At 42.8% G+C, this 13,758-nt stretch overlaps 1 protein-coding gene across 6 annotated transcripts in view; it reads left to right on the top strand.

Annotated features, from left to right (window-relative positions):
- Positions 1-13,758, top strand: part of map3k22 (mitogen-activated protein kinase kinase kinase 22) — a 138,351-nt gene that overhangs the window by 75,010 nt on the left and 49,583 nt on the right. For all 6 annotated transcript variants that reach the window (XM_068031424.1, XM_068031427.1, XM_068031422.1 and 3 more), the window contains 3 exons: positions 6,062-6,195; positions 7,749-7,822; positions 10,626-10,687. In XM_068031424.1, the coding sequence (XP_067887525.1) occupies positions 6,062-6,195; positions 7,749-7,822; positions 10,626-10,687 (270 nt within the window). The remainder of the gene's footprint in view (positions 1-6,061; positions 6,196-7,748; positions 7,823-10,625; positions 10,688-13,758) is intronic.

The following is a 13,758-nucleotide window of genomic DNA, read 5'->3' as shown; positions in this document are numbered from 1 at the left end:
ACTACCCAGCGGTGGAATGGCCTACTCCCACATGAATAATGGCCATTTACAGGAGGGCGTTTAGTCTCTGTGGAAACTTGCTCGAGTAAGGAGTCAACATTTTCACGGGTTTGGTCCCCTCTGTCCTGCCTTTGTTCAGTTTTTCCTGTGAATCTGAGTGCAGGATCTCAACCTATCCCTGAGCCTATTTGCAAAATCTAGTCTGAAACTGCGTGTATAAATGAGAAAGCGTGGTGGGATGTTTACTACATTAAAAGTACTATATAAATGTAATATAACTCATAAAGGCTCCTTCGACAGCACCTTTCAAATCCGTGACCTCTACCATCTAGAAGGACAAGGGTAGCAGAGGCATGGGAGCACCACCACCTGCAAGTTCCCCTCCAAGCCACACACCGTCCTGACTTGGAACTATATCACCGTTCCTTCACTGTCGCTGGGTCAAAATCCTGGAACTCCCTTCCTAACAGCACTGTGGGTGTACCTATACCCCAGTGACTACAGCTGTTCAAGAAGGAGGCTCACCACCACCTTCTCAAGGGTAATTATGGATGGGCAATAAATGCTGGCCTAGCCAGCAATGTCCACATCCCATGAGCGAATTTTTAAAAAATGATGTTGCTGTAGGGAGGACTAGTGATTTCTCAGTCATGGCTTTTCCTTCCTTTTCCTTATCCCAGTTGAATGTCAGAGATTTGAGAATTCAGCAGAAAGGGAATCAAACCCATCTTCACTGTTGCACAGCACCCTGTACTGAGATGGGCAACTCTACTGTTTTCAGTCCCTTTTCATGACTATAGTTATATTTTTCACTATCATCCTTCACATCCAGAATTATGTTGCCCCTTTCCTATCTGGCTCTAATTTCCATGCACCCAGTAACCCTGTCCTTGCCAACCCCCACTGGCACCTTGGCCCTGAATGTCACTGTGTATTACTTCCTTCATGGCCTTAACACACACTATTTCTGTAGTCTTGTTCAACTCAAAACCTTTGCTCTAGTTTTCAGTGCAGCTTTCTGTTGGTCTCTGAACTTTGGAACTTTCTTCCTCATCACAGCTCTCACCACTCAAAAATCTTCTCAAATTAATCCTTTTCAACCACACTTTCTGTGATTTCCCCTGACCTTACGCCTAATTGGTGTCCACTCCCTGTTTGTAATGTGCTTTTATGACTTTAGAGGGACTAGATGAATGCAGATTGTTGTGGTGGTTATTTTTGAAAATCGCTGAATTTTGGCTCCTGGGATGCTACTCTGGTACCTTGGCCAAAAGTCCATTCCTCATGTGTGAGCCCAAACAGTGCGTTTTGATGGGCTGTTTGGCTAGGGAAGATATTTCAGTGGAGTTCTGTCTGTCCTCAACTAACGTTCACACACATCCACACTTTCTAACAAGAGTCATTCGATAGCAAGCAAGAGCAAGAAAAATGCCTGGTTTGTTAAATTTTCTCCTCATAGCTCAGAGTCAGAGGTCAATTGTAGCAATCTCTGCCTCTTCTCTCTGACCTTCAACTGGCTGGCTGAGATCAGCTAACTCAACATAGAGCAAGCATTGAAGCCCAGGCATTCTGACCTGTATTGCTCATTACCAAAATTCACAGTGGCCCTGAACATTTGTAGGGACACGGTCTCTGTAGCTGTGGAACACCAGCACTGACCCTATTGATGTTTATCGGAGATCATGCAGAGGACTCTGTGGGTGTGGGCCTTCGGCAGTGTATAGGGAACACATCCCACCTGGAAAAGACTGCAGAAATCTCTCGTAACTGGGAGTTGCCCTGTGAGTGGGGAGATAGGAGCATAATAAAAAAAAATACTGAGCCATCTTTGAGAGCCCATATTGCCCCTGGCCTGACCCTCCACCTTTCTCATCTGATGGGGCCTACTTGCACTCTTCTGGAAGTTGATGCACCTCGTCTCACTTGTAACGTAACGTAACACTAAATCTAACTAAGACTGAGGAAGCAGCATCTCCCAGTGTGACAAATCGCCAGCCTTGGCTTTAATCTTTTTGCAGCAGTGGCCTTGTGTGGGAACAGGGTCAGGGGCATCAAATAAGGCCACTAAAAACTTTGTGTAGGCCCGGACCCCATACGTTTGGGTATGGGTAGGGTTGCAGGTGGTTCCTCTGGAATCCCCCAAAGTCACAGCAGGAATCCGCCAGTATGAGTAAAATCTGGGCCAATGTATTTACCCAGAGATTCACTGGGGGAGCTGTGAAATTTATTATTTTTGTTTGGAGCTTCTCTTGTGCTAGATTTGATTTTAAATTAAGGGATTTAGCCTCAAAGATGGATATTTTTGTCTGCAGCCAAAGACTCATGTTTGTTATCAGAAGACTGACTCCAGTTCATTTTTGTTACTCATGTGCTTCCTGTAACATAGGCAGCTTAGGCTGACTTCCTCTGCTAGTTCCCACAAAGGTTTGTGTACATCAGTCAGTCTGATAGCAGTCTTGACATTGAAATGCCACTGGTTTTTATGAGTGCTGAGTGCAGAGTGCTGGGTTTAACTCTTAACAAAAGGTCTCTTTACCAGTTCTATTTCTGGGCAGGAAAATAATCCACTAAAAATAACTTTTCTGAATATTATCTGCTATATATAAGGAGTAGAATGGCCTGCATTTATTTTGAAAGAAAAGAAAGACTTGCATTTATATAGCCCCTTTCACAACCTCAGGCTCTCAAAATGCTGTTGAAGTGTCGTTGTTGTTGTAGTGTAGGAAATGCTGTAGCCAATTTACACACGACAAGGTCCCAAAACCAACAATGTGATAAATGTCCAGATAATCTGTTTTTAAGATGTTTGTTGAAGGATAAATATAGGCCAGGACACCAGGGAGAACTCCCCAGTTCTTCAAAATTTTACTTGCAGCTGAGAGGGCAAATGGCACCTCTGTTTAATGTATCATCAGAAAGAAGGAACCTGCCTTACTGGACGGGGTCAGCCCAAGTTATCAAAGGCGCTCCACAGTAGCATGGGTGTGGAGGACTGGAAGTAAGTAATGACCTCCTAGATTTCTGTTAGTGGTTTAGTAGCCAGGCTAGAGTCTAGCAGGAAAGTTTGTTACTGATAAGCTAACACTGATTCTTCTGATTCTCAAGACTTACAACAGCATTTTCATAGCAACACCACATCAGAAAATGACATGTCTGCTCACAGGAAGAGAATAACTGTTTCTGTCTATGGATTATTTTCTTTTAAATTTCTATTTAAAATAAAAGTCCATTAAAATTACTGATTAACTCTGGGCGTTATTGCACATAGAAAAGTAGCACTGAACATTTGCTGCAGATGCCCATCAAAAATAAAGAAACTTTAGGAGGGTGACTGACAGATTGGTAAAAGATGTGGGTTTTCGGAAAGGTCTTAAAGGAGGAGAGCAAGGACAATGAGTGCAGTAAATATTGGCTCTGTCAGCAATTTTCTTACCCTGAAATTAATGAATAAATAAATTGACTGTAGAAAAAAGGGAATACAAATCCTACATTTGCCTATTACAGCTTGTGACTTTTTAAATGATTCTAATGTTCGGACTTCAACTACCCTTCCTGGCAACCTGAAGCAGCAGCTGAACTTGCATTGTGTAAAGAAATACTATATGGCGAACATCAACTTGTCCAAAACTCTGCTGCTTATATCTTATCCTGCATTAAGGTTTGCTCGCCATCACTCCAGTTCTCGCTGAATAGCATTGGCTATTCAATGCCTCAAATTTTAAAAAAATGTTGTTCTTGTCTTTGAATCCCTCGGTGCCCTTGCTCCCTCTCTGCACTCACCTCTTCAAACTCCTGGACATCCTTCCTCCTTTTAACCCGTCAGTGGGCAGATGTGCCTTGAGCTAGTTCGGTCCCATCCTCTGGAATTCTCTCCCAAAATCCCTTCGCTCCTTCATTCTCCATCTCCTCCTTTAAAACATGTATTAAAACCCATATCTTTGACAAAGCTGTTGTTCACCCTCCGAACTTTCCCTTTTTGTCGGGGTCTATTTTTCTTCTGTCTAAGTGAATCACGTTGGAAGTGTTTTTCTATTTTGAAGGTGCTATATAAATGTAATTTATTTCTGTTGTCTGTCTTAAATTTACTCCTTAAAACTCGAACCTGTTTTATGTCACGTGCCTAATTCTACAGCACCAGAAAGCGATGGATGAACAAGCACACGCACACAGTCTTCTGAAAGTAACCAGTTACTTTCTGGTCAGGGCAATTGATGCAGCTTTACCATTAGTTTGCGCAAGGTTGGACAGAGCACACTGCTCACCTGTGGGTAGAAAAGATGGCTGCCAATAGTCTTGGTGGTGGTCCAGTGGAAAGTCAGGTGAAAGATATCTCCAAGTGTTTCTAGTTGGTTCTGGTGGCCACTTCATGCATTATTTATGATACTATAGGCAGCATCAATGAGCTTACCGTCACCCTGCGTCTCCCACACAGAGAAGACAATTCCACTTCAGTCCAGAACACAAGAATAGGCCATTTTGCTCCTGCTACCACCCCGAGTCATTCACACATGTACGTTCCAAATCCGTTGGTATCCTTACCTAACAAAAAACTGTTGATCTCAGTCTTGAAAGCTTCAATTGCCCCAGCATCCTCAGCCTTTTGGGGAAGTGCGTGACAAATTTCCACTACCCTTTTTTTTGAAAAAGTGCTTCCTGATTTTACTCCTGAATGGCCTGTCTCTGATTTTAAGATTAATACAACCTTGTTCTGGATTACAAGACCAGAGAAAATAGATTCTCCTTTCAACTGTATGGAACCTTTTTATCAGTTTAAACACTTCAGATGGTCACCCCTAAATCTTTTATACTTAATAGAATATAAGTGAAATTAATGCATAATTTGGTCCTTTAACCCTGTTATGACCGGGTGAGAATGGTGTCTATGGGTCCCTCTCAGCCTTCACCAGGTCTCATCGGAACAGGATTTAATTTTAAACACACCGTGTTTTTAGCTCCCCCTTGGTGAATCCTTGATCACCGCTTTCCAATTATAAGGCAAAGAAACCAGCGCAAACAGGCTTTCTTAGTTTTAAAGAATAAAAGTTGAAATTTATCAAACTTAAACTTAAATTCTAATTCGGTTGACGCCTACGGATACATGACGCACCCACGCTAGCATGCATTCGCGATATACACATGCAAATAGAGACAGAAAAGAGCAGAAGAAAAATAAAGTGTAAAAGTTTGAGGCAATATCTGAAGAGTTGTTGTTCCGGTTCTTCGAGCTCACTGTAGAGTCCTTGATTGTAGGTAGATCTTGCTCTTCGTTGGGGCCCAGTATTCTTCTTAAACCTTGTTCGCTGTAGGAGACTTTTCTCTCTTGGGGTTCATGTCCGCTTCCGTGGAGTCAGAGGCTTGTGAGAAAGAGATGGGAGCAGGCAGACAGGAGAGGCTGTGGTGAGCCAACCAGGAGAGATCTTCTCAGTCCAGGCACCTTTTGCTTTCTGCCCAAACTGTTTGTACAAATTCAAAAAATTCAAGGTTGCCCAGCAGGATAGTCATGTGATTAGCTGGTTTGACCATGTCCATTTGTGTAGTCGGTCATCTTAGCAGTCACCCTGGAACGTGAGCGAGCTCCCCCACTTTCAACGTCTGGTGATCAAAGGTCCATTGTGGGTTGAATGTGTCAGGCATTGGTCCTTTGTCCTTTCCAAGCACTGTCTGTTAATATGCAAATGTATTTCCAGCCAAGGGTCCATTGTGAGTTGAATATGTCAGGAAATGGCTGCTTTGTCCTTCCAAACACTGTCTGTTAAGATGCAAATGTCTTTCCAGCCAAGATCGGCAAATTTTTAAAGCAAGTCCTTCGTTCACTTCAACAACAGTTTGAAATTAATGTCCATGTGGTGAAATTAATATGCCTCATGCTTGGCAGGTGGGGGCCTGCATGACAGCCCCCGTTATCATTCTGGTGAATCTGTACAGCACAGCAAACCAGATTAAGACCTCTAATATAAGCAGGGTAAGGAGCATGTGTATCTCTGAGGAGATTTTCAGACTGAACCTTTTTAATAAAAGCAAGTAAGCTGCTCTGTTTTTAAATTCATTCCATTTGCCACAGGTTCCCTGCATACCGGTCGTAGCTCGCCGCCTCCTGGGAGCGTTCCTGATGGACAGCAGCAGTTTGCACGTCAAGGATCTTATGCCAGCATCCATAGTGAGGGAGAATTCATTCCAGAGACTTTGGAACAAAACGTAAGGGCCATTCTACCTGCTGATCACTGCATTATATGCAGATACTGGAGACACTTGGCTATATCTGGTTTAAGTACATTTCTTGGTGCAATAAGGATTGTATGAGAAGAATTGTATGTCCTACATATTCTTGTCTTAAAGCTGTAAATGCTGGAAGTACACAGGACATGAGCCAGCATTTTCAGGAAAATTAATTAATATTTTAATATTTCAGGTGAGACCCTGAGGAAGGGATTTTGATGAAAGCTCACGTGGGATAAGTTAGACTTTGGATGATGGTGTAAAAAGGACAATAATGGAACAGCCACAGTATGTTGTCCAGACCTCGCTGCCATAGAGCAAGGTACTGAGGACATAGGCTTGATACACTCGGACTTTTGTGTTCCGTGTCAGTGCACCATTTTCCCACACTCTCTTGGCCAGTCTGGACATAGCATTGGAAGCCTTTCCCATGCACTTGTTTAATTCTGCAGCTAGAGACAGGTTACTGGTGATAGTTGAGCCTAGGTAGGTGAACTCTTGAACCACTTCCAGAGCGTGGTCGCCAATATTGATGGATGGAGCATTTCTGACGTCCTGCCCCATGATGTTCGTTTTCTTGAGGCTGATGGTTAGGCCAAATTCATTGCAGGCAGCCGCAAACCTGTCGATGAGACTCTGCAGACACTCTTCAGTGTGAGATGTTAAAGCAGCATCGTCAGCAAAGAGGAGAACCCTGATGAGGACTTTCCGTACTTTGGACTTCGCTCTTAGACGGGCAAGGTTGAACAACCTGCCCCCAGATCTTGTGTGGAGGAAAACTGCTTCTTCTGAAGACTTGAACGCATGTGAAAGCAGCAGGGAGAAGAAAATCCCAAAAAGTGTGGTGTGCCAGCTACTTGCAAAATACTATTCAGTTAATGGGGATTTATTTCAGATTAGTTGTGATAATAAAAGTCTTAAATGTGAAATCTTGTTTAATTATTTAAATTGGTATGGGGGTTCATATCTCATATTTTTAATGTTAACAGTCTCACTGAGATTTATGAAAGTAAACACAGCTGATCGACCGAGAATTAACAGCCTGTGTGCATATTATCTTATAAATCATCTATAGTGGTTTGTTGTCCTTCATCATTGCAGATAATTAGAAATAAAACGGTTCTCTTTAGTTGCCAAAGTAGTTTGTGTGCGTGCCTCCAAAGAACACTATGAGAGAAGTAGTGCCTTGCACAGAGGTGAAGTCCTTTGTGCTTGGTGGGTTATGTTGCTGTCGTTTCACTGTTTACAGAAACACCTTGGGGAAACTGTCACTCATGAAAGGTAGAATGTAACTATTACATTGGCATTAATGTTAATTTAGCCAGAAGAATTTATAGATTTGCACAGCTGCATCTCTTTATTTCAGTTGATTCTCTCGAAGGTTAAAAGGTACAAACAATTTCACTTGACTTTTTCTACATTTATACCCATCTGTAGTTACAGAGTGGAAGCAGATTTTTTAAAATCTGTAATTCTCCTGACTTCAAGATCACAAGGCTTTTTCTCAAAGTTTTCTGTTCTTCTGACTACAGGTGTTGGACCCGTTCAGCAGTGCTGAAGCATCGCTGTCTGGAAGTTGTCAGTCACTGGACAGATCAATAGACAGGTAGATACTTCTAACTGTAGAAGACAAATTGAATAGCATCATTATTTGTATTGTTGTGTATTGCCTTTTATTAAAAAAAGATTTTTGCTTTGCTTCCTGTTTTCCTGTAGTTTGATCCAGTTGGCAGCACTGTCACATCAATATCAGAAGCCCTATCAAATCCTTTAATCTCAGCTGACCCTCCAGTGCAGTATTGAGGGAGTGCCACACTGTCATAAGTGCCATCCTTTGAATGAAACATTAAGCTGAGGTCCAGTCTACCTGTTCAATTTGACATTAAATCCTGTAAAAGAAAGATTGTTGTTTGGTATTCTGGAATGAATGGATCCAAATGGTTTGAAGGGCCTTCTTCATCTACACTTTTCTTGGGGTGAAAACACTTCTTTGTTGTGTTTCATCCTTTGTATTAGTCTTGAGGTTGAGGACTACTTATTGATCAAATGTTGAAGATGCATTCCACAAGGAAAGATTAGATGCATCAGTTCTTTGTTCTCTTCTCACTCTCGTCTTTGTCCATTGCAATGTTTTTGTCTTTGTTTCTTTATTTTATCAACACTATCATCATCACTCCAGAACTTTCCTCCTAATGGTATCCTATGTGCTCTTCCTTTTAACTACATTCAGTGTTGAAATCAAGTTTTTTTTTCTCGAGATCTCAAAACTGTAGAGCCTTCCTCAGATTTTATTTCCCTGGAACATAAGAACGTTCAGGCCCTTGAACCTGTTCCATCATTCAATTAGATCAAGGCTGATCTGTATCTTAACTCCATCTACCCAACTTGATTCCTTAGCTCTTAATACCCTTGCCTATCAATCTCTATCATTTGACATAGCCTCAATTGCTTTTTGTGGAGGGAGTTCCAGATTTTCACTACTCTTTGTGTGAAGAAATGCTTTCTGATATCACCTTTGAAAGGTCTAGCTCTAATTTTAAGATAATGTTCCTTGTTCTGGACTCTCCCACCAAAGGAAATAGTTTATCTATCTTATCAAATCCTTGAATCATCTTAAACACTTGAATTAGATCATCACTTAATCTTCTATATTCAAGGGAATGCAAGCCTAGACTATGCAATATGTCCTCATAACGTAACTCTTAGCCCCAGTATAATTCTGGCGAATCTGCACTGCACCCCCTCCAAGGCCAATATGCTTTCTGAGGTGCAGCGACTGGAACTGAATGCAGTACTTTAGATGGGGTCTAATCAGAGCTCTGTACAGCTGTAGCATAACTTCCATCCCTTTGTATCCTATCTTGAGACGAAAGCCAACATTTCATTAGCCTTTTTAATTATGTTTAATACCTGTTCACTAGCTTTTAATGATTTCTGTACTTGGATCCCTAAATATCTCTGCTCATTCAGTTTCTAGCTTCTCACCACTTAGAAAATACTCTGATCTATCGTTTTTGGTCCAAAGTGGATGACTTCACACATTCCCACGTTGAATTTGATCTGCCACAGTTTTGCTTACTCACTTAATCTATCCATGCCCCTTACGACTTTCTGCTCCCATCTACCCTACTTATTTTGCTACCTAACAGTGTTGTCAGCAAACTTTGATATACAACTCACTATTTCTTCAGCCAAGTCATTTATAAATATAGTAATAAGCTGTGGCCTTAGTGCACATCTCTGGTGGATGCCTCTAATCACATCCTGCCAACTTGAGTACACATCGATTATCTCTGTTCTCGGTTACCTTCTCTTACCTCTTAGCCAATTTCCTATCCAAGCCGATAGGCTGCCTCCAATTTCATCCACTGTCATTTTTCTTAACAGTCTCTGATGTGGAACCTTCTCAAATGCTTTCTGGAAGTCCATTTAAATAACATCTATAAACACTCCCTTATCCAACACATTTGTTACCTCCATAAAAATTTACATTGGTTCATTAGACATGACTTACCATTTACAAATCCATGTTCGGTATCTCTGATCAGCTCATATTAATTTAGATGCACAGGCACACTGTCCCTAGTCTCATATTCAACACTAGAATTTTTTGAAACCCAAGCTTGATGCCATCTGTGACACAGACAAGTGGTAAAACTGCTTGATGGAGGTGGCAGTCAAGGTTTGCAGTCCAATGCGCTGTTGCTTGAGCGACTGGGCTTCAAATACCTTGAAGAAAGGTTATCAAAGATGAATATGATTAAAGCAAAATTGGAAAGTTGTATAATTTGGTGCTCTAAAAGAGTGATGGTTGTGCACATTGGTCTGGAGTCACATGTAGGCTAGACTAAGTAAGGATGACAGATTTCCTTCCTTACAGGACAATAGTGAACAGCAATCAACAATGGTTTCATGGTCATCAATAGACTAGCTTTTAATTTTGGATTTTTATTAATTGAGTACAAATTTCACCATCTGCTGTGGTCAGATTTGAAGCCACATCACCAGAGCATTAGCCTAAGCATCTGGATTACTAGTCCAGTGACATTACCACTACACCATCACCTCCCCTCTCTTGCTCAAAGTTACTGAAATTTACTTCTTCCTTGCTTCCTAATCTTGAGCTGTCCAAAATATTTATTAGGCAGTTAAGTATTTGGTTGTTATGTGTTGGAACATAGTAAATATGTCTCTGAGCATTTCTCTTTCAATGCATTTCAAATTCAATTGCAAATCCAGTTTTGATGGTGTTACATAGCAACCAGACAAATTCTTACTAAGGATTCAAAATCATGGAATATTAAAATCTTTTAAATCAAATTTACCATAATACTTAAGGATGTGAAATGTCATCTTCTGATTTCTGAATTTTTTGTTATCTTTTCACATTTTACTTTCAAAATCCATAGCCCATCTTTCAGCCAGCCTGGAGTTGCGAAGAGTTATCCAGATGAATGCTTCAACTTCAAAGGTAAGAATTTCATGTAGCCAGCCTGCCAATTTTGTGGACTACTAAAAGGCAAGTTCAGGATTGATGTCAGAAAATAGGTGATCAACACGTTATTTTCATGAAGGGTAGGGGTAACAAAAAGTTCTGGAGTCATTCAAGAGGCAGTTGGATGCTATGGTGGTGGGAAGGTAGGTTTGTGTGGAAGGCTGAGTCAGATTGACTGAAGAGCCGCCCTCATTTGAATGGGACAGCTTAAATAAGTTGACAATGAAGAGAAGGTGGTGGAGGCAGAGAGTAATTCACCTACACAGAATTAATAGTGGTGGCCCACATGCAAGACTATTATGATTGGCCGCATCTTCAAAAGTGGTAGATTGAGTCTCAACTGGGACAAAACGAGGAAGAATGGAACAGCAGTATTGGCACTATGCAGCAAATCTGAATGGAAAACTACTGACAGGCAGACATTTTCTTTTCATTCATAAGTTGTGGGCATTGCGGCAAAGGCAGCATTTATTGGCCATCCCAAATTGCATGTGAGAAGGTGGTGGTGAGCCACCTTCCTGAACCACTGCAGTGCTTGTGGTGTAGGCACACCAGTGTAGGTTTGTGTGGAAGGCTGAGTCAGATTGACTGAAGAACTGCCCTCATTTGAATGGGACAACTTAAATAGGTTGACAGTGAAGAGAAGGTGTTGGAGGCAAGAAAGTAATTCACCTACACAGAAGTAAAGGTGGTGGACCAGAGAGGAAGCTGCAGGATTTTGACTCAGTGACAGTGAAGGGATGACAATATATTTCCAAGTTAGGATGGTGTGAGACTCAGAGGGGAACTTGCAAGGAATGGTGTTCCCATGCATTTGTGGGTTTGGAAGCTCTTGATGAAGAAGCCTTGACAAGTTGCTGCAGTGCATCTTGTACACATTGCTGCCATTGTGCACTGGCGGTGGAGGGAGTGAATATTTAAGATGGCGGCGACGATACCAGTCAAGTAGGCTGCTTTATCCTGGAAGGTATCAAGTTTCATGAGAGTTTTTGGGGGCTCGTCCAGGCAAGTGCAGTGATTTCCATCACACTCCTGACTTTTGCCTTGCAGATAGTGGACTGCTTTTGGGGAGTCAGGAGATGAGTTACTCACTGCAGAATTCACAGTCTCTGACCTGGTCTTGTAATTCTTTTTATTCTTTCATGGGATGTGGGCATCACTGGCAAAGCCCACATTTGTTGCCCATCCCTGACTGCTCTTGAGAGCTGAGTGGCTTGCTAGGTCATTTCAGAGGGCATTTAAGAGTCAACCACATTGCTTATTAAGTAATTAATTGAATTTAAATTCCATCAGCTGCCAGGGTGGGATTTGAACCCTTGTCCCCAGGGCATGAGCCTGGGCCGCTGGATTACTAGTCCAGTGATATTACCATTACACCACTGTCTGGTCCAGTTAAATTTCTAGTCAATGGTAAACCTCAGGATTTTGATGGTGGGGGAATTCAGCAATGGCAATGCCATTGAATGTCAAGGGGAAAGGGTTAAACTTTCTCTTGTTGGAGATGGCCATTGCCTAGCACTTGTATGGCATGAATATTACTTGCCACTTAACAGCCCAAGCCTGAATGTTGTCTAGGTCTTGCTGCATGCAAGCACAGACTGCTTCATTATGTGAGGAGTTGCAAACGGGACTAAACATTGTGCAATCATCAGCTTCTGATCTGATGATAGAGGGGAAGACCATTCTTGAAGCAGCTGAAGGTGTTTGGGCCTTGGACACTGCCCTGAAGAACTCCTGCAGCGATGTCCTGGGGCTGAGATAATTTACCTCCAACAACCACAACTAACTTTCCTAGGAAAAGGTGCCCCTGATCAGGGAATCCCTCTGATTACCATTGACTTCAATTTTACTCAGGTTCCTTGATACCACACTCCGTCAAATGCTGCCTTGATGTCAAGGGCAATCACTCTCACCTCTGGAATTCAGCTCTTTTGTTCATGTTTGGATCAAGGCTGCAACGGCTGAACTCAAACTGACCAGTCCTGAGCAGGTTATTGATGAATAAGTACTGCTTGATATCAGTTGATGACACCTTCCATCTCTTTGCTGATGATTGAGAGTAACCGATGGGGCAGTAATTGGTCGGATTGGATTTGTCCTGCCTTTTGTGGACAGGGTCTACTTGGGAAACTTTCCATATTGTTGGTAGGTGCTAGTGTTGTGGCTAGCAGCACAGCTATCTCTGGAGCACAAGTCTTCAATACTACAGCCAGGATGATTTCGGGGCCAGTAGCCTTTGTAATGTTCTGTTCACTCAACCATTTTTTGATATCATGTGGAGTGAATCGAATTGGCTGAAGGCAGCTATCTGTGATGGTGGGCAAGTCAAGTAGGTTTTTTCCTCGTGTTGGTTCTCTCACCACCTGCTGTAAGCCCAGCCTGGCAGATTTGTCCTTCAGGACTCAGCCAGCTAAGTAATTAGCAGTGCTACGAGCTACTCTTGATGATAGTATTGAAATTCTCACCTGATATTTGCATCTGAAAATGTCTAGAAAGGGGTCACTGGATTGTAGTCAAGAGCAGGAACCCTGGGCTGGATTTTATGCTCTCCCTGCAGCGAGTTTGAAAGTGGCGAGAACATTTAATTGGGTGGGATGATGGCAGGTGGGGATCCTGCCACCTTCCCACCTCCACCGCAATTATGTCCATGGCGGGTAGGCCCATCGATGGCTAGCTCGCTGCTGCTGGTTTTAGCCCAGCAACAGGCAGGTTTGTCACCACGCGGGAGCATACCAAGCAAACCCATGCGACGGGAGAGGGGTGGTGGTGGTGTCCCTCATTCAAAGGCACTTAGTGCCTGATCAAGGGACCTGACTTTGGGAAGTGGGGGGGGGGGGGTGGGGGGGGTGCCCTACGCCCTTGCTGCCAGACCCCCTATAACTCCCTCCCCCATAACCCCCCATCCCATGAAACCTCTCCCACTGGGTCCATTGATGATCCTCGGCCACGGGTGGGTGTTCTACCAGCAGCAGCCACTGCCTCTGCGGTGGTGCTGCTCTGTAAAAGAGCTGCCAGCCTCTGATTGGCCAGCAGCTCTCAGCAGGTGG

This window comes from Heterodontus francisci, chromosome 5 (genome assembly GCF_036365525.1).
Source record: "Heterodontus francisci isolate sHetFra1 chromosome 5, sHetFra1.hap1, whole genome shotgun sequence".
Lineage (NCBI taxonomy): Eukaryota > Metazoa > Chordata > Chondrichthyes > Heterodontiformes > Heterodontidae > Heterodontus > Heterodontus francisci.
This window is presented reverse-complemented; position numbering and strand designations above follow the sequence as displayed.